The sequence below is a fragment of the Lycium ferocissimum genome, chromosome 6 (genome assembly GCF_029784015.1).
Source record: "Lycium ferocissimum isolate CSIRO_LF1 chromosome 6, AGI_CSIRO_Lferr_CH_V1, whole genome shotgun sequence".
In the NCBI taxonomy this organism is placed as follows: Eukaryota; Viridiplantae; Streptophyta; class Magnoliopsida; order Solanales; family Solanaceae; genus Lycium; species Lycium ferocissimum.
This window is the reverse complement of record NC_081347.1, coordinates 63,150,021-63,175,162: the sequence shown is the minus strand read 5'-3', so window position 1 is coordinate 63,175,162 and position 25,142 is coordinate 63,150,021. Positions and strand designations below refer to the sequence as shown.

The 25,142-nt window shown below is 35.0% G+C and overlaps 2 protein-coding genes across 2 annotated transcripts; both read right to left on the bottom strand.

The window, feature by feature from the left end:
* Nucleotides 1-1,049: 1,049 nt before the first annotated feature.
* Nucleotides 1,050-3,653, bottom strand: LOC132059989 (protein C2-DOMAIN ABA-RELATED 7-like). Its single transcript, XM_059452831.1, has 3 exons — nucleotides 3,447-3,653; nucleotides 2,668-2,763; nucleotides 1,050-1,667 (listed from the first exon to the last, which is right to left on the bottom strand). The coding sequence occupies exons 1-3, from the start codon at nucleotides 3,552-3,554 to the stop codon at nucleotides 1,377-1,379; spliced, it is 495 nt and encodes a 164-aa protein (XP_059308814.1). The 5' UTR covers nucleotides 3,555-3,653; the 3' UTR covers nucleotides 1,050-1,376.
* A 14,940-nt stretch (nucleotides 3,654-18,593) lies between these two features.
* On the bottom strand, nucleotides 18,594-19,214 carry LOC132059988 (protein PELPK2-like). The gene has a single exon (XM_059452830.1). The coding sequence runs from the start codon at nucleotides 19,172-19,174 to the stop codon at nucleotides 18,830-18,832; it is 345 nt and encodes a 114-aa protein (XP_059308813.1). The 5' UTR covers nucleotides 19,175-19,214; the 3' UTR covers nucleotides 18,594-18,829.
* Between the last annotated feature and the right edge of the window lie 5,928 nt (nucleotides 19,215-25,142).

Below are 25,142 nucleotides of genomic sequence, written 5' to 3'. Positions count from 1 at the left end.
AAGCTGCTTTTTACCGCAGTGGTCTACCCCCAACATCACAAATTTCACCATCACATTTTGCTAACAATCGCGTTACCGCAAAGCGTGCTGCCGCGCATGTTGCGCCAATGTGACACTTTGCCAAACTTTCGCCGAAACTTAACTCCGATGATACGACGAGTCTTAAACCTTCCCGAGGCTTACTAAACATGGTTTTACTCCATTACATACCCAAGATAGACATATCTATCCTCATGACCTCGAAAAATTTGTCCTACCTCCCAAGACTAGGACAACTAGCATTCGGCGAAACTCAACATATGAAAATGCGAGGTGTAACAATTAACTTGGTACTTTGTAAATCCTCTCCGATACACAATGTATACCTCGCCTCTCTTGACGAACTTTCTTCTCTTACCTCGAATGTCTTTGAAATTTCAATTAGAACCATTAAATACTACTTCTTACTTATTAAAACCTCGTATACTTCGTGCCCTTCGTTAGTCTACTCACTATGCATCAATGGGAAATTTTTCGAGGTGTACCAGTAACGAATTACCCTTTAACACCGTTAACCTTTAACTTTTTGCCCGTTAAATTTTTTGAATAAAATAATGCATAATACCTTACTGCGGAATACGTTTTCTACTTCTGTAAATTTTCAAAAGAATATATATTTTGGTGAATTGCAATAAATAATGATTTTGGTAAAAAAATTCCTTTTTTCTTGATATTATTATACTTCAATAATAGAAAACTCTTTATGTTGGTAGACCTCTTTCTCAAAAAAAAAAAAAAAAAAGAGAGAGAGAGAGAGAGAGAAAAGGACAAGGTAAAAAAAAGAAAAATTAAAGCAGAAACTTATCTTTGCACCATACTAACTGTCTTAATTTGACTTTTACAGTAAATTTTATTTATTTTACCAATAGATTCTCTGCTCACTTTGGTGGTTTGCAGTTAAAATCGAGTTAGCAGTGAAAATTGAGTCAAATATCACTCTACACGTACAGCTTGATCAGTTTCAAAATCAAAGTCAAGGACCTGGGGGAGGGCCCTGCTACAATTGATAATAGATAAAATTAGGATTGCATTAAACTCCATCGTCCGATACAGTAATTTTATTACAGCAACGAAAAAAAAAAAAACTATAGGATGTCCCCTGGATATTACATAAAGCCTGTGGAAAATCCAAACTGCCTGTGGAAAATCCAAACTAAGGTTTGCCCATATATCAGTTAGAACGATAGCCTCATCCAAGACTTGTATTACAAGAGACCAGAACTACGTGAAAAAAAGTTTCATAAGCAAACATTATTGTGGAAATCATGGGAGAGTGCTGTTATAGAAAAAATACAATAGTTTCTGATTCGCCGAGCTTAATCTACTAAAGAATTAGCTTAATCATCAGAGAGCATTTTAGGGATCACTTCAATTTGCACTTCTACTTCACCACATTCAACATTTTGCAGCATAAGTACCATGTCTTGGATTATTTTTCCATTTTCACATATAATGCAACTTTCTTTAGCTAAGCAATTGTTTCTGTCTGGTTGAACTCTGCCAATTTTGACACCATCTTGAAGGTCCTGATCATAGCTCATTTCCATAGCTTCAAGATATGGTTTTATGTCTATCTCTGCTTCCCCTATTTTGTCATCTTTACTGAATGTATCTTTGTCATATACAGCCTGAAAATATCACCATAGATCAAATCAGAAACTACATCAGAGTACCTATGTAATAGCACATATTTTGCAGATGTCTTTAGACCATTTAACTTCAAGAGTTTAAGTTCAATAATTAATAGTGTAAATTTTTTAACGTAATCAGGCCAATCATAAGGTTATTACTTGGTAATTAGCCTGATAAAAATAATAACTAACAAGTAATCACATGTTAAAATTTATTGGAAGTGTAAATCCTAACATGAAGGCAGCTAGATTTACGAAGCATCCCATGTTTACGAGGATCTAGGGAAGGACGGCACCCCAGGAAGGTGATGATAATTGCCTATGGAGTGTAGTGTAGTAATTTAATGCAACGCAAAGATCAATTTCGCAGCTGATTTTGTATTGCCTCGAACTCATACCCATATAAGCTATTGATTGTCCAAAGCTCTCTTACAGTATAAATCCTAACATGATCACTTTTAATTCAGATCAAACCTATTATGATACCAAATAACATACTTCCTTCGTTTAAATTTGTTTGTCTTAGTTACTATTTGGACAATCAAAGAATATTTTCTTTGAACATAATTTTTTCAAATACTTTTTTAAATATTTTGAATTGTTAACTATAGTGACTTATTATACTCTTTACATCAAACATTATTATCTCTGAATTTACATCAAACATCAGTTAGTACTCCCTCTGTCCCAATTTATATGGCATTTTAAACTTTTTGCCTGCAATAAAAAAATGTCATCTTTTCAGATTTAAACAATTTAACTTTATAAGATGATTTACAACCACACGTTTATTTAAGGCTTGTTTTGGACCTCACATTTCAAAAGTATTCATTTCTTTCTTAAACTCCATGCCAAGTCAAGTGGTGCCACATAAATTGGGAGGGATGAAGTACTTAGTTTGACCCTCGTACTCCAAATTAAGCCACATAAATTGAAACAGAGAGACTTACAAAGAACACAACATACTTCCAGCAATCATCATAAAGAGAATACTCACCAAAACAATTGGAACATTTGGATATTTCAATGCCAGTGTCAATTCATCATCCCAAACAGGGTTGCAGTTGTTCTTCTTGCAACTAGTCTTCACTCGCTGTAAGACGATTGCACAACATCAACATTAAAAACATATATCTAAAATTGACATCAAGAAGCACAGATGCGAATTCAGAATTTTAAGTTTATAAGTTCTAAAATTTAAGACAAGACAGTTATTGAGTTCGAGATATATTATTTACAGATTAATTGATTTTTTATTTTTTAACACAACTGTATGGTCTGGACCAAAATTGCTGGATTTTATTTTGTCGGACCGTAACTAATGATGTAGATCCGGCCATGAACTAAATAAGCTATAACTGACTAATATTTTTCAATTAGAACTATAGGAGCTCAATCCTCACCAAAGAACCCGTCCTAGATTTGCCTCTGGACGCAATATATTTGACCATTGATTGGATGCATGAATATGCCAAAATATATCAAAGACCAAGAAATAACATGTATCTGTTCGAGATAAATTATTTATACATATTAAATGAATTTTCTAACATAAATACATGATCTAGCCAAAATTACTGAATTCTGTTAAACCGTAACTAATGATGTAGATCCACCACTAAACTAAAGCAGCTAATCATCGGCTGTAATATCTTTTATATAGAAATATAGGAGCTAACCATAATCAAAGAATTCGTCCTAGATTTGCCTCTAAACGCGATAAAGTCGACAACTCAATATGCCAAAATATTGTCAAAGAAAATAACTAACGTATACCTGTTCACCCATGGTGACAACAACATAAGGATCACTATGAAATGTATCCTTGAGTGGCAGATTGATGCCTCTCTGCACCCTAATTTTAAGAAGTCCCAACATCTCCATTATTTCCTTTCTTTCTTTTTCTAACAAAAGAGTACTGGAAAATCAAAATGGTTTTGCAAATTTGAACTTAATTGGTATGTGTCACAACAACATATGAAGGTGGAAGACATATATATAGTTCCTCCGTTCACTTTTACTTGTCCACTGTGGATTTTGCATGCTTCTAAAAAATAATAAATAAAGTGCATAATTTATCATGATATCCATATTAATTGATGTATAATTGTATTGGATTTGAAAAATGATTTGAAATGAGTAATTAATGCTAAGGGTAAAATAGGAAAAACTCATTATTTTTCTCTTAATATGTGAAAGTGAACAAGTAAAAGTGAAAATTTATTTTTGAAATAGTGAATAATTAAAAGTGAATGGAGGGAGTACAATGATTAGAAAAGGACCTCCAATTATACCACGGCCTAGTCTTGATTTCTGTGTGTTTATTAGAAAAGGACCTCCAATTATCCCTCGGCCTAGTCTTGATTTCTGTGTTTTTATTCTTTTTATCACTTGAGAATAATTCTAGCACCTAATTATTCTTGAAATTAACGGGACATATCTCATCGGTCCGTTCTTTACCTTAAAGAATCTATCACTTTCTACATATACACATCTAAGAGAATCCAATAACTTTCTACGCTTACTCTTGAGCCTTGGCCTGGTTAGTTTTATTCCTACAGTGTTATCCCAGGAAGGCAATTCGATTTAAATTTAAGAGCTGCATCTTTAAATTTTAGCGGCGATTCAATTATATTTTAAAAAATTATGGGTTCATATATACTATTTATAATAATTTTAGTGGATGTTTGCATATAAATTTATACTCCATACCAAAAATATTGGGTTTAGATGAACCCGGTACCTCAAAGCTCCATGCTCACCTGCTGTCACCGGCCTGAATCTTGATCATTCATTATTCATATTACTTTTTTTTTTAAATCATTATAGGCTCAATCATATAACAGCTGGACTGATCTTGCGGATGGTCACTCAACTATTTTTATAACTAATAAGTTATTCAACTTTATCTGGTATCACATAAAGTCATTAAATTTTTTTGTGTCATGAAAAAGCTACTCAAGTTTGCCCAAGTATAATAGGGCTACTGATCTATGCATCTTCGATGCGCGAGAAATTCGTATGATTAATTTGATTAATCGATTTAGTTAATCTTTATAGTTTGTATATTTTAAGCAAAGTATACTTTAGATTCTCCTTAGTAAGTCTCCATATTTTTTTCTTTTCCTACTTATTTTTTCCCGTAATTTCTCAATTGTTGTTAAAATTTGTTTTATTTTGGTTATATCATACCTCTTTTTATATTTAGTAAGTTAATGATTCGAATATCACTTACGTGTTAAGTTTATAATCACAAGATTCAAAGGATATTTTATTATATTATACACATTTATAATTTAGGCAACGAGATTAGGAGTAAATAACATTTCTTCCAACGAAAACCTGTATGCGGTCGAACGTAGACACTTAAATTGAAACGAGGAGGGAGTATATACGAGAATGAAGAAAATGAAAGGACGAATTGAGACGATTTACGGACATGTGAGGACTTAAATAAACCTGCAACGAGGTAGGAATTAATATGCAACTTAAAATGTACAAATGTTAGTCTGGCTTAGAGTAAATTTGATTCCTTTTCGTCTGTTTGTCGTTTATGTTGTGTTAAATCACGCTTGGTGTTTGTTGTTAGAAATTAAAAAAAAAATTATCTTATTTTGATTATGTCCGCTTCTTTTATATTTAGTAAGTTGACAATTCAAATATCCTACATATCGAAGTTTATAATCACAAGATTCAAAGATTTTTTTATTATATTATACATTTTAATTTAGGCCACAAGATTTGAAAGTCTATCTTTATTTCTTAATTCATATGTCTAGTCAAAACGTAGACGCTTAACTTGAGACGAGAGGGAGATATGCCAATGAAGGAAATGAAAGGACAATTAAGGCACTGCGAACCCGTGGGGACTTAAAAAATGTACACACAAAGAGGTAGAATTAATGTTCGAAATCAAAATGTACAAATGCTAGTCTCTCAGCGTACAATTTCGGTTAGCTTTTAGTCAACTTATTGTTGTTGTGTTCATCCACCTAGGTGTGTAATGTGGCGAAGTAATATGGGATAGCGGAGATCTTCGTTTATTAATTCTTAAAGAACGTGAAAAGTCAAGTAATGTGGCCAAGTAATATGAGACAGAGGGAGTATTTCATTTATTAATTCTTAAAAAACATAAAAAGTCAAAAGTGAACAAGTAAAAATGCACGAAGGAAATAAATATGTGTCGGAGAATTAAAATTGAAGTGCATACATGTATACATGAGAATAGAATAAATATTCAGTAAGAACGTGAAAAGTCAAAAGTGAACAAGTAAAAGTGCACGGAGGAAATAAATATGTGTCGAAGAATTAAAATTGAAGTGCATACGTGTAATAAATATTCAGTACTATGACATATATCCACATGAGATTTATTAATTCTTAAAGAACGTGAAAAATCAAAAGTGAACAAATAAAAGTGCACGGAGAAAATAAATTTGTGTAGGAGAATTATGAACTGCATAAGTCTATACATGAGAAGAGAATAAATATTCAGAAAGAACATGAAAAGTCATAAGTGAACAAGTTAAAGCGCACGGAGAAAATAAATGTATTGGGCAATTAAAATTGAAGTGCATACATCTATACATGAGAAGAGAATAAATATTAAGTACTATAACATATGTCCACGTGGGATAAAAAAGTAGTGTAAAGTGTACAAGTTATATAGCTTTTGGTACAAGCATTCATTGCGTGTACAATTTGTAAAGCTTTTGGTACAAGTATTTGATGCGGTGTTAGTCCCCCTTAGCCACTTATATATAATAGAAAAATATAATATAAAATATATATAATATAGAATAAAATATAATAGAAATAGATGGGTACAACATGGAATGCTCTATGTACAATTTGTTAATGCTATGTTGGTCCTCCTTTGGCACTTATATTTCTATATCTATTATATACTAGTTTTATGAGGCCCCCTGCTAAGCCCGAGCCCAACTCCAGATATAAAAAGTAAAATTTTAATTAAAGAAATATAATTATGTTGGTAATAATTAAACTTCAAATAAGTATATTTTCAATATATAAAAACAAAAATTTCATTTCGCTCCTTTAATATCTTAACTTTCATTTTAATGAAATTATTTACTTCAAATTAAATGCGGAGCCATAATTTGAAATATATGAGTTTCGAATCCTAAATTTTTAAGTTATTTAGTTCTAAATTAATAATTTATGCATATTAAATGAACTTTTAAAACAAATACAGAATTTGAACTAAAGTGCTACCGAATCCGATCAAATCGGTAGCTGACACTCTAATTTCACCCTACTTCAAACTCATTTTGTGTTTAAAAGATTAATTTTAGTTAACCAAATCAGAGATTTTAAAGATAACCCGATCTTACTGATAATATTCTCTTCATTTTCAACATCGTATGGCATCATTTAATAATTTTCAAAACTATCTGAAAATCATTTTTGTACTATTCTTGGTAAACGCATATGAGCTCATTAAAGTATTATAAATATAAAGTAAAAGAAATGCCTACATATGAGTAAAAGAATTTTAAATTCCAAATTTCATAATACAAATATAAAGTAAAAGAAATGCTTACATGTAAAAATCTATAATAAGCAACAAATGAAAAAGAAGAAAACAAAGAGCAACAAGAAGCAAGAATATCCACCGAAGAAATGACTATTTTTTAGGTTAATGGATAAGATCAATAGAAGAGAGCAACAGGGAAAAAAAGTGCAGCGGATGGGGTTGTTCCTCCCTTAACCAGGGGTCTCGGGTTCAAGCCTGGATATGAAAAAAATCCTTGGTAGGGAGCGCTTTACGATTGGGCCCTATGCGATGTGAATCCTGATTAGGCGAACTAATGTGGGTGCGGATACTTGATAGAAAACGAGTAAATAAGAGCGACCGTTCGAATTTTTAAAAAGTAAACCATAAGAATAAAAAATAAATTTGACTTTAAAAATAAGATCGTCAGACCAGAAGTAATTAATTGAAAAGTTTAATAATTTTTGGGAAGGTTTTGTGAGGACCACAAAAGCCCTTTTATTATCCCTTATATATATATTAGTAATAAGTGGTTATGAGGACCAACACAAAGATCACTTGTACCAAAAAGGCTTTTACAAAATGTACAAAAACGTATGAATCATCTTTGTACGATGAGGAAATAGGAACTTCTCGCATAATAACGGTTCCATAATTCAACTATCATTACTCGGCACAACTATGGGAAATTATCAATGCACTTGCAAAGCATAGGCATATGAAAGTCTGAATTTACTAATTCCAATTACGAGATAAGTTAATTAAGCTCTCTAAATCATCCCGCATCTATTCTTAAGAAATCTCCTAATAACTTTCATAATTCTTTCAAAAAGAAATTTTCTCATCTCAACAATGTGACACCGAGGATCACTATCGTCAAACTTTCGTAGGCTTTCAAATAGTTTATCCTCATTTCAATTAAATCGCGGCGACTATTTCACTTAGCTTCCCGTCTTAGTCCACTATTTTCTTCGAGTTCCTTCTTATTCAATCCTCTTTACCACTTCATCGTTGACCTTCTTGCTACGCCTTCCTCCTATCACTCGTATTCCCATTTCATCACTGTAGTAGTATTTAGTACCCAACTCCATTTTCCAAAACAAATTTTCCTGATTATTAATATTCTCTCTCTTCTTCATTACCTGAACACTCTTTCTTTAGACAGGCATCTCTTAGACTACAAATTCATCTCATCGATTGAGGACGCGTTCTATATCCACCTATACCTTTCCCATTCCCTTTCCACCATACAGTTACTTTTTCTAGAACATCTCTCATTTCCTTCGTTGATTATGCAGCCTTGTACTACTAGCTTAATAAACCTATAACGGTAAACTTCTAAAGTGCTATAACTCATGTCTCGTATATTTTCTTTACATTCATATCTTTATAAAACATATTGACAATATAGTCTATACGATGAGGAAACTTTCATTAATAACTAACTTACTCGGTAGCGTATATCATTCTCTTACTTTTTCTAACCGACCTCATCTCTTCTCTAACATTTAGACAACTACTATCTTAGAAGTTCTACTCTCCATACCTTGCTTCGCTAAAACTTGAGTACCATCATCCATACAACCCATTTTTTTTCCTAAGTCTCATCGGTAGTACTTTAAAAGGTATCTCATAAAAATCGCAGATGATGGATCAACACTATCCTTAAGGATGTATAAACACTATTACCACAACATTTCATGCTTTACCAATTATCGTCACTACATAGCATAAAACCTCTCAGTTCATACTTGCTTAATAATAAATGTGCTCTTCTTTTAACACGTTATCAAAGGTGCAGATATACTTGTGACAGCATCGGGGAGGGACTCTAGATCTTGTTGCTCCGCTAATGCATACGTACGATGCTGAGGACTACTCGGGCGAACGCTTTCAGCGTCCTGCACCTACTGCATTGTGTTCTGGAGCCTTGCGGGAGGGCGCGTGAGCGACGAAGAACCATGCGCGGATCCGCGGGGCCGACCGCACGCCTACCGCCTCGAAATGGGCCCTTCTTCATGTATGGCCCGGCCGGTCGCAAACATAGCAAACATCCAAACCCGGGCGACACGGCCCCCAATATAGTTTACGCGGCGGGTACGTTGTGGTATAGATGATGCTATGCGGCGACTCGATCCTATACGAGAGCTCGACTCTCGAAACTACGATTCGATGCCGGAACGAATAGGGCGATCGGGCCTCGGCACCATGTCGTCGTGGAGGTGCGCTAGTGGTTGAATAACTGTGTGTCTAGAATGATGTTTCTCGCCACTGCTCTAGGTTCGTCAGTAGGACTCGAGGATGCGACCTGCTTCTTATAATCGCCTCATACTTACGCTCCTTCTTGTTGTTGTTCTTCAGCATTTTTTTCTAGGTTCTGGCGTGGGCACGGATGCGGGAAATATCCATACCGTCCTAAAGTGAAGCGATCAAACACTTACCCGTTAAATGTATTTTAATCCACTCGCAACGAACAGGTGTACGCGATCTCCCATGTCGGCTACCATAGGTGGAGTGTACCTGGAATTAAAATGGAGGCTATACTATCGGACACTCATATTCCCCTAAGATTCAGAACCATCGAACGAGGTCGATTTCGGTCAAATTCGGGATTCGCGTTTTAAGTTATATTTAAAGCTTGGTTTATTTCCTAGCATCCCTAGTCACGAAAAATCACCCTATATATCCATGAGAACAAGTCCCGAACCTCGGGAACACCAAGGTAAGCCTACTCTAATTATTCCAAGTCAATTCTAATACATATCCTTGTCTAAACAAGAAATCATCATTCCTAAAACTAGGGTTTTCAAGAAAATCCATCTCAAGGTTCAAGAATTCAAGATTTTGAAACCTGTTCAAAGCTCAAGTCTTTAATTCAAGTTTTGGGAGCGACTAAGGTATGTAGTAGTTACTATCTACGCGCGGGAACATCATTGTTTCTTCCCCACGCCTCATAATCCACATAAATTATGATTCTCTATAAAAAACTAGGGTTTATCTGGCGTTGCTATAACCCCAGGTCCATGTCCATGATTATATTATGTATGAATGATTATAATTCCGTCATTGAGTTCTTAATATTTCTTTATGATTATTGAGAATCCGTCCGTAATCACGAAAACCTTGGTATCTTGTATTCCATTGGGTTAACTTTGCGTACGCATGTTTTAAATAAAAATACTTATTTCATGAATATCATCATGTCTACAAGTTTTCATGCATTTGTATTATATAATTACTTTAAATGTATGATACAAGATACATACATACTAAATACCATTTATTTCATGAAACCATATTTATAAGCTATTTCATGAAACCATGTTTACAAGTTATTTCGTGAAATCATGATTACAAGACAAGTACAAGTTAATTCACGAAAATCAGCGGGGCTTTTAGCCAACTATATTTTGTTCATGTTTTTGAGAGTTTCACAAATTACCGAGAAGGCTCGGGATAGCCCGAAATTACGTAGGCCACCGTAGACAAGGATCGCTCCGCCCGCATAGGACGATACCTTAATTTTACACCGAACGGATCCATCAGCACGATACCATCTTATACCCCGGCAAGGTATGAGGCTCACGTCGCGGCGAGGATTTTCAGACTCACGTACCCACGCGGTGATATTATATTGCATTATTATGAAATGCCTTTCCTACCTACCATGTTTTACTCATGCTTTATATTATATATGTATTCATGTTCATGTCATAACCGTGTTTCCGCTCACTGTTCACTTATCTTTGTTACTTTACGTCCCATGTTATTTCATTCAGCTTGCCATTAGCGTCAAAGACATTCAATGTGCCGATCGTCCCCTTTATTGAACCGGGGCCCGATTTCAATACGCAGTATTGATGCCGTGACTACATTACCGCTCGCAGGGACAAGCATCAGATATCGCCCAGTCAAAGGCGAGCCCCATCTTCATTCGGGTTTAGTCAACTTTATTTTATGATTAGTTACGCATCTAAGGTATACCGGTGGCCTTGTCCCAAAGATATTTTCCAATGACTCATGATAGAGGTTTCATGGATTAGACAAGTCTGATATGTTATGTCGACGTCTTTAGTCGTATAGCTATTTTGGTTCATTCATGTTATTTCCGCACTCCTTTTTAAACAAGTATTTTTATTAAGATTATGACTTACTACGTTTATAAAGGCTCATCATGCATTCACGTTATATTCCGCTCGATGTTATGCCTCATGACGATTCAAAAAGCCATGGTGGTTCGCCTCGGTCACACGCAAAGAAGCGCACCGAGTGCCGTGAGCCACTGTGCTACGGTTCAAGGCATACAAGTACTTACCCTTCCATCTCTTAAAATGAGTACCGTTGAATCGAAATGGCTTGTTAAGATCTCTAGCTGACATCCGCGGATTTTTCAATTGTAGCCGTGAATCTCCTAAAAATTGTTAGTGATAATACAATGAAATTACAATTACAATTGAAAAATAAAATGAAGAAATAAAATATCTCTTGGAGGCAGCGCGGATATCTCGCCATTTTCTCTTTAAGGAGATTCAAGCCAGCTGCAAAGAATCTAATCCTGGCCCGTAAGTAATCTTTACGACTTGTCCCCTCCAGATACAATGACACGTCGTATAACTCAACAAACTCTGGACAAGATGTTGAGTCCAAAGCTCCACCGAAAAGAAAATACCTTCCTTCAACAAATAAACTCTGAACTCTCCAAAGTATATATTTTTCTCTACACCCCACAAGTTAAGGATGACTAACTAACTATTTATAACTAGGAAAATCATCCTTGAAATAATTTGATATGAATAGGGTAGTAAAGTAGGTAGATAAATGGAAGAATTATTATTTAGAGGTTACATAAGTTACACACATAAAGAGGATGAATGTGGGTGAGTTATGGGAGGAGGTTACAAAGAAAATAAAGACCAAGATTCATTCTTTTTAATGGCCTAGAACGTGAATGGTAATGCCACAACTTTATGGACACTTGTGCAATGAACTTGGCAATTTAATATAATATATTTAACATTAAAATGCCCCAAAGGTCTATCAAATTCTCTACTCAGTCACCAAGAAAAAGAAAGAAGAAAAATTATTGGAGATTAAGGGAAAAAAAAATAGAATTAAAATCACCAGTGTCATAGGCCACCTAAAAGATTCAAAATTAAGTGTATAAGAATAATATACATGTAACACCAGAAGAAACACAAATAGATAGAACAGTCACATAAATATATGTTGCAACTGATGATTGAAAGATCACACAAATAAACCTTCCAAAAGGGAAACTGGAAATAAGTCTAGCACAACAAAGAAAAAACATAGGATGACATAACATAATTAATGAAGGGTAACATTTTAACAATGCTGCCTCAATGAGGAAAGAGAATCGCATATGCCTCGCGCTCAAGGCTTTTTAGGCACTTGTGGGATTTCAGCCTTTGGCAAAGCTAGCAACTCTGGCTTAGGAATGGAAGGAATCTCGAGTTTTGGCAACGCTGGGAGTTCAGGCTTTGGAAATGTTGGCAACTCTGGCTTTGAGATTTTTGGCAATTCAGGCTTTGGCAGAGTTGGCAGCTCGGGTTTTGGAATTTTAGGAAATTCAGGCTTAGACAAAGTTGGGATTTCCGGTAAATGTGGCAATTCAGGCTTAGGAAGCTCAGGCATAGTTACTTCAAGAAGATTGCGCGCTTCTACTTCAATTATATAGTTGCTTGTTAAAGACAAAGTGACAAGTAATAACAAGAAAAAAGATGGGTGTAGTGATAAGCCATTGTTGAAGTGATAAATGCTTGATGACTAGTTAGTAAGTTTTATGCTTTAGAATTCAATTTGACCAAGTTTATATATGTGGATATGAAAAATAGGGAGGAGAATTAGTTTGTGGTTGTGGTTGGTAAGAAAATATGTTTGTTAGTTCATCTTCTCAACAACAACCTCCTAATTTAATTGGTTGTGGTTGGTGGGAACAAGTTTATGTTGATCTTCCTACAAGGTCATAACATAACAAATAACAAAGGTCTTCTACTTTATATGAGAATTCCACTTTCTTTAAGTTCACTTCAACATGGCAAGTTGTTGGCATGTGTACTCCTTGTTTGATCTACAATGTTATATAGGTGACTGTATGTTTAATCTAGTTATAGAAACATGAACAACTCCATTACCAAATTAGTTTACATCAAGTAAAAACCTTATTACTCTCCTTCCGGATTCTCAAGTAAAAAAAAAAAAAAATGTAAATAAAGAAAGAAAGATATAAGTCCGATCCATTGGCCTCTCTGGCCATGCTTACCTGTTTTCTAGACTAGTCTTTGAGCTACTTTTAAAAAAACCACCGTAAATATGCCCCAGGACAGTGATAAATTTGGCAATTGCTAAAACTCGGGGCCAAGAACTCCGGTCAGTCTACTGTTTTAAGTATTTTCAGTTATGTAACAAAACTTCTCTTTGAACACCATGATTAGAAGCTTAACGCAATTATTTGGCGATTTCTGACACTGAAAACGAAAACATAGCTTTCATTATTTTTCTAAACCTTGAATGTTGTCCATTCCTGATATTTCTTTGTTTTTTTTTTTTTTTTTTTTTTCGTGTCTCTCCTTTCAGATGGAGGTAGATATTTAACTTGCTTTTCCTCTACTGAAAAATACATGCTTTTGTTTCCTTGACGTCATGATTGTTAGTTCAAAATCGTGATTTCCTCCAAATTAAATTAGAGCTTGACATTTCTGTTGGGTTTTAATGATTGGTTGAATGGGAAATGGAGGGGGAAAAATTGTTTCCTTTTGCTTTATGGAGGAAGCATTTCTCCCTCATTGGTAGTGGAAAGAAAAGTCTTTGTATTTAAATATAGAAGCATTCCTTCTAGTAGTTAAAAGGTTGAGAGGAAGGCAGGCCTTGGATTGTTGTCATCACTCGATTTTGGACTCAGATTTAGTCAAATGATCTAATTGATAAATTTTTTGGACCATATTTATTTAATTATTAATTAATTATCCAAATCATGACCCGGATCCATTTTCGACCCATTTCTTTTCCCGGAATAATTTAAATATTCCCTCCCATCTATTAGAACAGAACATGTCCGAAAGGATGTGACCTTTCTGAACGAACGCTTCCATGGCTATATATAACGTTATAATCTTCAGATTTTTCCTTATGAATTTTCTGATCTTCTTTCTTCTTTCTCTTGCACTAAAATTCTCATGTGATATACTGCCATCGAGTGAGATCGTTGTATGTAGGAGTTTGCAGTACCGCTACAACGGTGAGTAAATCGTTCTATCCCGGGAGGATATATTCCACAACCTCAGGTATATTGAAGGAAATAATTTTCTTAAGGACACAGTATGCATTCAGTGGGCTCGATTTAATTCTTATAAATTTTTAGATACTGTTCTTATAAAATTTTCAGATATTGGTTTTGTTTATGAAATTTTTTGTTTCTGCTTTAAAGTATATTCCAGTTTCTGGTTCAGATACATGTTAATAATAATAATTCCGTGCTGTGTCCCAACTATGTAAGAAAAAATAAAAAGAGTCTCAGCTCAGCTAAGAGCAACATCCCAGGATAGTCTTTTTTGATGTAAACACTATGAATTTAGGCTCAACTTAAACTTCTTACCAAGGAGGAATTTATGGTAGTTCCATGTGATATATGGACACTTGATGTTCTTGAGCAGTCTTGTGAAAAAAGAAATTGCATATGCAATGCCATTAGAAACACAAATACAGAATGTGAACTGATGAGTGAACAATCACACAAATATTTCTTCCAATAGAAGCTGCAACTGATGACAGAATATCACATAGATAATAATTTCAAAATTAACCACAAAAAAAAAAAACATGATCACGTGACAAAAGGGAAGTAACATTCAACAATCTGGTTGAATTACACATTGTTTGTTAAAGTGTTTTAACTTGTATACACCAAGAACTTTAAGATTACTAACCTGTTTAGGCAAGTTTTTGAGAAGTCAAAAGTGTTAATTTTTTAAAAGAAGTGTTTATTGTAGCAAGTTAAGGGTGATTTAATTCTTTTTTTTTTTTTTTGCACGGATTGCCTTCAAAGGCACTGGTCTCTAATTTTTGCCCCTCATATTGGTGGTCTTTAATTTTTGCCCTTCGCCTAAAAACTCATTGGGTTCTGAGTTCGAATCCCCGCTCAGTCAAAAATAAAAATAAAAATTACAAGACAGAGTTTTGGATTCAAACTGCCTTATGCATGAAGGCAGAGTCTTATGCCTTCAGGCAAACTCTGCCTTAAGGTAGCAAACTCTGCCTTATAAGGTAGAGTTTGCATGAAAACTCTGCCTTAAGGTGCGTCCAGAACCAAAATAACCCAAAAAAAAAAACAGTATCAACCAAAATACTATTGCGTTATTGGACTTAACTGTAACGGCTCAGTTAAGTCCAATAACGCAGTATTTTACTACGTTATTCTGGACGTCTCTTTTTTTTTCACACTTTTTCCGTACTTTGGGCATATGTTAATCATCCTTCGAGATTCCGGAACTTTAATATTTTATATAGAACCCTACCTATTTTTGTATGATTAATAAGGTAGGTTCAACACATCAAGGATAACCAAAACTTCGGGTCGTCATTTTAGTGGTTGAAAAGTGCTCGAAGTCCATTTTTGTTTGAAGACTTGTTGTCATTAGCTTAAAGTTTTTTATTTTTAGGCTTTAGATTTAAGTGCGTTATTTTTTAATGCGTAAATTTATTTTGAATATGTTGTGATCTTTTTAAAATAAGATTTATTATTAAGAAATAGATACACAAAAAATATACTTAATATTTACTGAAACATGCACCATGCACCCAACCAAGGCATGGTTGAAAAGTGCTCGATTATTAGTGATGTTTGATGTGGCATGAACTTAAGTAGTTATATAAATTGATAAGATAAAATTATCAAATAATGAGTATAGGGAGAAAAAGTAGTTGTAAATTGGTGAAACTTTAAATGGTCATAACTTTGTGTTCGGATGTATAGTTTACGCGATTTGTTTTTTGATTTTGTGTATTTTTGCGAGATCTAGCCGCGCAAACTGCAGCAAGGCGGTTTGGCCTGCCCAATTTCTAGAAAAACCTCGTTTTTTCCATATAATCTGAACTTTGCCCCAAATTGGTGCACAATTTTCATTCGTCTTTAGTAAAAATCTAGTGATAAAAAATATATTTGAAGATGGTAATCCCGTGGTAGTGATGTTTTGAATGTCAATTTCAATGTTTGAAATTTAATTTATGAAAACAAGTTAGATGGCATTAGTGAACTTTATAAATAATAAAAAATGTCTACATTGTCACTTTCACAAACTTGGCTTGGTGGTTTAACCATCTCTTTTTACTTCTTTTTTATCCCAACTACCAAGGATCAAACCTATGCGGGTGCATTTTTTGTAAATATTAAGTATATTTTTTGTATATCTATTTCGTAATAATAAATCTTATCTTAAAAATATCACAACATATTCGAAATAAAGTTACGTATTAAAAACTAACACACTTAAGGAATACTTAGTGTTTTTTTTCCATAAAAAGATGGCAACATCTTATTTTAATAAATCTTTTTTTGCAACACTTAGTGTTTTTTTCATACTTTGACCAACGATTAATCGTGCGTCAAGACTCCGAAATGTTAATATTTTATATAGAATTTAATATTTTTTTCTGTGTACAATAATGTAGGCTCAATACATCAAGGATACGTAAATGTTCGGATCGTCGTTTTAGGGGTTAAGAAGGTACCCGAAGTAAGTTCTGTTTGGAAACTTTAGGTTTAAGTGTTTTATATATTAAGGTTTTGATTTAAGCGTATTATTTTTTAATCAAGACATAACTTTATTTTGAATATAAATTCAATTAGATAAAAACGTATTTGAAAAATATAGGGAGAAAAGCTAGTTATAAAGTGGTCAAACTTTAGATGGTCATAACTTTGTGCTTGGATGTCCGTTTCACGCGATTTTTTCGAGATCTATGCGACAAATAGCCACGAGTCAGTTTGGCCGAGCCAATTTAAAAAAAAAAAAAAAAAAAAAACCTGTTATCCCATTCAGTTTGAATTTTCCCCCAAATTGGTGTGAAATTTTCAGTTTTCTTGACTTATAATATGATGATACGCAATAGATTTCAACGTAAAAATCCCGGGGTAATGTAGCTGTGAATGTCAATTTCACTTTTGTGGTTTCAATTTTGGAAAATAAAGCTGGCTAATTTTTCTCGACATATAAATTGACTGAAATAATCTTACAAAAATAAAACACTTAAACCTAAAGTTTTCAAACAAAACTTACTTCGGGCACTTTTTCAACCCCTAAAATGATGATCCGACCGTCTATGTATCCTTGATGTATTGAGCCTATATTATTACACGCAGAAAATAATATTAGGTTCTCTATAAAGTATTGACGTTTTGGAGTCTTGACACACAACTAATCGTTGGTCAAAGTATGGCAAAAAAAGTTGTAAAAAAAAAAAAAAGAGTTAACCAAAATTTTTTATTTACTGGTCGGTATACCGCAAAGATTTTATTGTGTTATACCAAAAAAATAATAATAATAAATCTTTAGCGCATTATTTTACTGTGTTAAAGGTAGTTTTTTTGGGGGGTATTTTGGTCGGTTGTCTTTTTTATGGGGTTATTTTGGTTCCGGACTCCGTTAAGTAGAGTTTACTACCTTAAGGCAAACTCTGTGTTATAAAGTAGCAAACTCTGCCTTAAGGCAGAGTTTTGCAGGCAAATTCTATCTTGCAAAATCCAAACTTTGCCTTGCGAATTTTTTTTAAATTTTTGACGGAGCGGGGGTTTGAACCCGGAACCCATAGGTTTTTAGGTGAAGGGCAAAAATTAAAGACTAGCAATTTAAGGGACAAAAATTAAAGACCACCCCCGAATAAGGGCAATTGTGCCTGCCCGATTTAATTTGATATGGATTAACGGAGGATATTTTTAACCAGATCCAATAGCTAAGGAGCAGTTATGGCCCTTTTTCGTTTTATTTTAATTCGACGTTAGTTTTTAAGTGATTTTGGGCCAGAAGGAAACGGCAGGGGAATTTTGGCTCAATAGGTGGACGGAGGGTATTTTTTTACCAAATCCTATAGATCGCGGGAAATTTTGACCCTTTTCCAATGTATGTACTAGTATTAGTTAATCCCCATCTATGCGAAAAGCATTGTAACTCAATTCAAATTTGATGTTATTTCATTACTTAAAATACCCCTGACAAAGGATTGCTAGAATCAAGAAAACAGAGTAGAAAATCTGGTTTGTGCAGAGTACTTGTCTGATGAGTTATGATGCATATTGAAATATGACATTCAACAGTCATAGGAGATTACAATGCAAGTGAATAAGGAACTACAAAATTAGTTTTAAGGTAAAAGCCACCTCATAGACACGACAATTTTAGAGTACAAAAACAATGTGTGCATAATGCCACTAGAAACACAAGTACATTAGTGAGCTGATCGATGACAGAACAATTACATAATCAATCACATAAATAATCTTTCCAAAACAGAAAGCCGGAAATGATTCTAGCACAACAAAGGAAAGTATCTATGGTCGCACAACACAATGAAATATGAAATTTTAACAATGTTGCTTCATGAAGCAAAGAGAATTTCATAAGCCTCGCGCTCAAGGCTTTTTAGGCATTTGAGGTATTTCTGGCTTTGGCAAAGTTGGGAGTTCAGGCTTAGGAAAGGCAGGAATCTCGAGTTTCGGCAATGTTGGCAACTCCGGCTTTGGGATTTCTGGCAATTGGGGCTTTGGTAGAGTTGGCAGCTCGGGTTTTGTAATTTTAGGAAATTCAGGCTTAGGCAAAGTTGGGATTTCCGGTAAATGTGGCAATTCAGGCTTAGGAAGCTCAGGCATGGTTACTTCAAGAAGATTGCGTGCTTCTACTTCAATTATATAGCTGCTTGTTAAACACAAAGTGACAAGTAATAACAAGAAAAAAGATGGGGTGTAGTGATAAGCCATTGTTGAAGTGATAAATGCTTGATGACTAGTTAGTAAGTTTTATGCTTTAGGTTTCACTTTGAACAAGTTTATATAGATATGTGGATATGAAAAATAGGGAGGAGAATTAGTTTTTGGTTGTGATTGGTAAGAAAATATGTTTGTTAGTTCATCTTCTCAACAATAACCTCCTAATTTAATTGGTTGTGGTTGGTGGGAACAAGTTTATGTTGATCTTCCTACAAGGTCATAACATAACAAAGGTCTTCCACTTTATAATGAGAATTCACCTTTGTTTAAGTTTGTAACACTTCAACATAGCAAGGTATTGCCGTATTGGTATCCCAATGTGTACTCCGTGTTTACTGTACAATGTTATATAGATGACTGTATGTTGAATCTACTAATAGAAACATGAGCAACTACATTACTAAATTGTTTTACATCAGGTAAAAACCTTATTACTCTCCTTCCGGATTCTCAAGTGAAAAAAAAAAAAAAATGGAAAGAAAGAAATATAAATCCGATCCATTGGCCTCTCTGTACATGCTTAGGTGTTTTCTAGACTAGTCTTTGAGCTACTTTTACAAAACCACCATAAATATGCCCCAGGACAGTGATAGATTTGGCAATTGCTAAAACTCGGGGCCAAGAACTGCAGTCAGTCTATTGTTTTAAGTATTTACAGTTATGAAACAAACTCCTCTTTAAACACCATGATTAGAAGCTTAATGCAAACGATTTCTGACGCTGCAAACGAAAACATAGCTTTCATTTATTTTCTAAAACTTGAATGTAGTTCATTCCTGATATTCCTTTTTTTTTTTTTTTTTTTTTTAATAGTACCTCTCCTTTCATATGGAGGAGATAGTTAACCTGCTTTTCTTCTACTGAAATATATATGCTTTTGATTCCTCGGCGTCATGATTGTTAGTTCAAAATCGTGACTAAATTAGGCTTATAGTCTGCCATTTCTTGCAGTGGCCCAAAGATGTAAGCAAAAATAAAGAGTCTCAGCTCAGCTAAGAGCAACAGCAAGGATAGTCTTTTTTGATGTAAACACTATGACTTTAGACTCAACTTAAACTTCATACCAAAGAGGAATTTATGCTAGTTTCATGTGATATATGGACACTTTATGTTCTTGAGCAGTCTTGTATAGGAAACATGAATCAAAAACCAAGATTCTTTTGCTAGCATAAGAAGGTGGCACGGATTTCAATTTTGCAGTAACATATGGATATTAACAAGAAAATGTTTTGACGATTGTTGGATGAGAAAAGTTATTTGTTTAATATTGAGCTCTGGAATTGAAATTAAAGCCATTCTGGTAGCATGGTAAGTATCTTTTCATGGTAAAAAAGAAACTGCATTATGCATATGTAATGCCATTAGAAACACAAATACAGTAAATGAACTGATGAGTGAACAATCAGACAAATATTTCTTCCAACAGAAGCTGTAACTGGTGACAGAATATAACACATAGATAATAATTACAAAATTAACCAAAACAAATGATCACATGACACAAGGGAAGTAACATTCAACAATCTGGTTGAATTACATAGTTGCTTGTGTAGACACCAAGAATTTTAAAATTACTAACCTGTTTGGCCAAGTTTTTGAGAAGTCAAAAAGTGTTTATTTTTCAAAAGAAGTATTTATTTTAGCAAGTTAGGGGTGATTTAATTTGATATGGGTTAACAGAGGACATTTTTAATCAAATCCAATAGATCAGGGGCAGTTTTAGCCCTTTTCCGTTTTATTTTAAATCGTTGATAGTTTTTAAGACATTTGGGCCACAAAGGAAACGGCAGGGGAATTTTGGCTCAATAGGTGAACGGAGGGTATTTTTTCACCAAACCAATAGATCACAGGAAATTTTGACCCTTTTCCAATATATGTACTAGTTTTAATTCCAATTTATGCGAAAAGCACTGTAATTTGATTCAAATTTGATATTATTTCATTACTTAAAGTGTCCCTGACATAGGATTGCTAGAATCAAGAAAACTACAAAATCTGGTTTGTGCAGAGTATTTGTCTTATAGTTATGATGCATTTTGAAATATGACATTCAACAGTCAAAGGAGATTGCAATGCAAGTGAATAAGGAACTACAAAATTAGCTTTAAGGTAAAAGCCACTTCATAGATACGACGTTTTTAGAGTCCAAAAACGATGTGTGTATAATGCCACTAGAAACACAAGTACATTAGTGAGCTGATCGATGACAGAAACAATTACATAATCAATCGCATAAATAAGTCTTTCAAAAACAGAAAGCTGGAAATGATTCTAGCACAACAATGGAAAATATATATGGTCACACAACATAATGAAGTATGAAATTTTAACAATGTCGCTTCAATGAAGCAAAGAGTATCTCATACGCCTCGCGCTCATGGCTTTTTAGGCACTTGAGGGATTTCTGGCTTTGGCAAAGTTGGGAGTTCAGGCTTAGGAATGGCAGGAATCTCGAGTTTCGGCAATGTTGGCAACTCCGGCTTTGAGATTTCTGGCAATACGGGCTTTGGCAGAGTTGGCAGCTCGGGTTTTGGAAATTTAGGCAATTCAGGCTTTGGCAGAGTTGGCAGCTCGGGCTTTGGAATTTCAGGGAATTCAGGCTTAGGCAAAGTTGGGATTTCCGGGAGATGTGGCATTTCGGGCTTAGTTGCTTCAAGAAGATGTCGCGCTTCTGCTCGAGTTACATAGTAGCTCGTTAACGACAAAGTGACAAGAAAAAAGAGCGGTTGTGGTGATAAGCCATTGTTGAAGGTGATAAATGCTTGAAGACCAGTAAATTTTATGCTTTGATTGATTATGCTTGCTTCACTTTGGACAAGTTTATATAGGTATGTGGATGTGGGAAATAGGAAGTGGAGATTAAGCTTTGGTTGTGGTTGGTAGGAAAAAATGTCTGTTAGTTCATCTTCTCAAAAATAAACACCAATTTAACATGTACAGACTTTCCATATAACAACTAGGACCTATTTTATGTTGATATTTTCACAAGATCATAACATAGCAAAGGTCTTCCAGTAGGTAATCTAATGAAAACTTCTTTTCTTTTAAGTTTGTATCACTTCAAGACGACAAGTAATTGGGGGCTTCAACTATTTGAAATTCCTAGTTTAATCCTTAATGTTGGAATCCATTACTTAAAAGGTCAATCAAGTATTTGAAATTATTTTACAAAGTCATGCATCTTTCTTTCATTTGTAACTAGAAAGTCAACAAAACATAATGTGGCATTTTATGTTGACTAACCTTTTGAGTAATGGACTCCATAATGTTGTATCGGTGATTGTATTGTTGAAGTAATGTTAGTTGCGTAACAAGATCCTCTTTAAACACCAGGATTAGGATTAACACGCAATTATTTGACAATAACTGTGTCTCTTTTATTTCAGATGGACAAAAATATACTCCTAACTTCCCATAACATTTTTTCTTTATCTAGGCTGTGGATCAATTATGCATGTGAAACTGAAAGAGGGGTTTGTTTATCACCTAGGGGTCATTTGGTTCACATACTTACTATGCGGGGCGTAATAATACATGGACTCCCTATTTTATGATTTAACCATGAACTAGTATTATCTGTTTATTAATAATGAAAGTTACTTGAATTATTTAATTTAAAATGACCTTTTTTATATTTAAATAATATAGTTTAATCTTCGTTTTGTCAATACACATATTTCTCATAATATAATGCGGCTATTATTTAATATCACAACCAAATGATGCATGAGTTATGCCACGATTATATTTTTCTTATGCAGCAGCTAACCAAACAACATATTATCTTATATGAATTTAACGATGGGCTTATTTATTCAAAGTCAATCAACAAACCGCCCCTTGGATGTAACTAAAATTGTTCGTTTCCCAGAAAAGGGATCGTATGGGTTAGAGATAAATTATATATGAAGATTGATATTGCAGAGATAACTCATAAAGAAGATCAGTGATGCACACATTAATAATGTGGACACTCTAATGTTTAGAGTCTTAGTGTCACGTCCTTAGTCTTCAACTAAGCGCACGTGCGGCACTTGACAACTCGCTCACGTTCTTGCACAACTTGCTCACGATCTTGCTATGCCAAGTCAGCCTAGTTTACTACACTCAAGATCACTAAGGGAATAGTAATTGAGAAAGACAAGAGAAATTTGCTAGAAGGAACCTTTTTATTATAGAAGACTTGATTGATTTTGCTTGATGGTTTACAAATGAATGACCCTCCTATTTATACTACTCACCTAGGGAATAATATGTAAATAATAATTATTGTACAAGTCCCTACATATTTACAAATAAGCCCCTATTCTAGAAATCTCTACACAACTAGATTATTCCAAGGACTTTCCATGCAATTCCATAAGGTTCTAAGGTCTTCCATGAGAAATCTCCATATTTCTCTAGAACCTTCTCACATAAGCTAGCCTCCTTTCCATGTAAGCATCCATAGAAGCTTCCTACATGGCAAAAATAGTTCCACGTGGCGCTTAGGTGGCATGATGACGTGGTGGGTCATCACATTCTCCCCCACCTAATGTTGCGACGACCGCGGCGCACTGCTGCTACTTAAACTCTCGACTCTTGTTTTTAAACTGCCACAAGTCTTCATATCGTTCACATGTGACCTCTTTCGGTGATTGCCCTCTCTAATGCACGAGGAAAATAGTAGTGGCTTCTTGCCCTTGTTTCCGCCTGGCCTGGTAGTCAATGATAGCTTCAATCTCCCCATCGTGTGAGGCGGTGATGGTAATTGGTGCATGACTTGACCCTTTCCCGGTTCATGTTCCAGCTCAATCTTATGATCTAGCTCACACCTAAGAGGCATGTGCTTAGGTAGCTCTTCGGAAATACCATCTTTGTTTTCTTCGAGTATATCTATCCAAGGCGGTGGTGTCTCTTGGGTATCATTATCTTCCTCCAAACTTGTAATGGTTGCCATGAATGTTGGCTCCTCTTTCGAGCCCTCGACAAGCTGCATAGCTGAAAGTTGTTCATGGCCCTGTCCATGTGACATAGTCACTGTAGGCACCATGCAAGCGCCTTCTCGCTCCATGACCAAGAGACGTTGGAGGTAGGGATCGATCATCGCGTGGCAATGTCTAAAGAACTCTTGCCCCAGAACAATATCAAAGATAGCCATAGTAGTGGCGGTAAACTTTGTCGTACCTCTCCAATCACCCAATTTGACGCTAACTCCATTGGCTACACCACGAGAATTTTCCAGCTTAGCATTCACAGTCTTGACGAGGGCGTTAGTTGGAGCGAGGTTCAACTCTAGTCTCTTCACTGTGGCCTCGGTCACAAAATTATGAGTCGCCCCAGTGTCTACCAGTGCACAAGCAGGCTTGTTATTGATGGTGAGATCCACGTACTGGTTTTTATCATCATTGGTTTGACTATCTTGCTTCGTGACAGCACCACATAATCTAATCATCCCCAACTGTGCGATTCCCGTACTCTGTGCTTGCGTGTGCTCGTGACTTTCATGCACCATAGCGCTAAGGCTCTTCAGGTCAGGGCAATTTTTGAAGTTGTGCGGCCCTCTGCATAAGTAGTATCCCTTCTTCTCGTTCTGCGCCTTCTTTTCGGCATAGCCCTGGTGACTACTTGACTTCTTACCGTCGAACTTGTTCGCATTTTGAGTCTTGGAGTATTGTTGTTACGACTCCTTGCTCTCGCCACAGTTTCCCCCACCTTTGGCATCGCTACCCCTTGACTCATTGCCTTGGCCTTTGTCGTGCTTGTTATGCCTGAAGTCTATCAAAGACTCGGCCTCCACTATGGCTTGGTCTATGTCTGCAACTTGACGGCGTTACAACTCCTGCTTAGCCTAATTTTGCAACCCGTCTATAAAGTAGAACAATAAGTCATCATTGGTGAGGTTGGGAATTTGAAGCGTAAGGGTGGTGAACTCTTTGACATAGTCTCGTATGCTCCCCGTTTGCTTCAACTCTCTAAG

Excerpts from the sequence above, each read along its gene's own strand:
- LOC132059989 (XM_059452831.1), bottom strand. The coding sequence starts at position 3,554 with ATGGAGATGTTGGGACTTCTTAAAATTAGGGTGCAGAGAGGCATCAAT. Across the intron at positions 2,764-3,446 it reads TTGTCACCATGGGTGAACAG|CGAGTGAAGACTAGTTGCAA; the intron begins GTATACGTTAGT and ends ATCGTCTTACAG. Across the intron at positions 1,668-2,667 it reads CAAATGTTCCAATTGTTTTG|GCTGTATATGACAAAGATAC; the intron begins GTGAGTATTCTC and ends TGATATTTTCAG.
- LOC132059988 (XM_059452830.1), bottom strand. The coding sequence starts at position 19,174 with ATGGCTTATCACTACACCCCATCTTTTTTCTTGTTATTACTTGTCACT.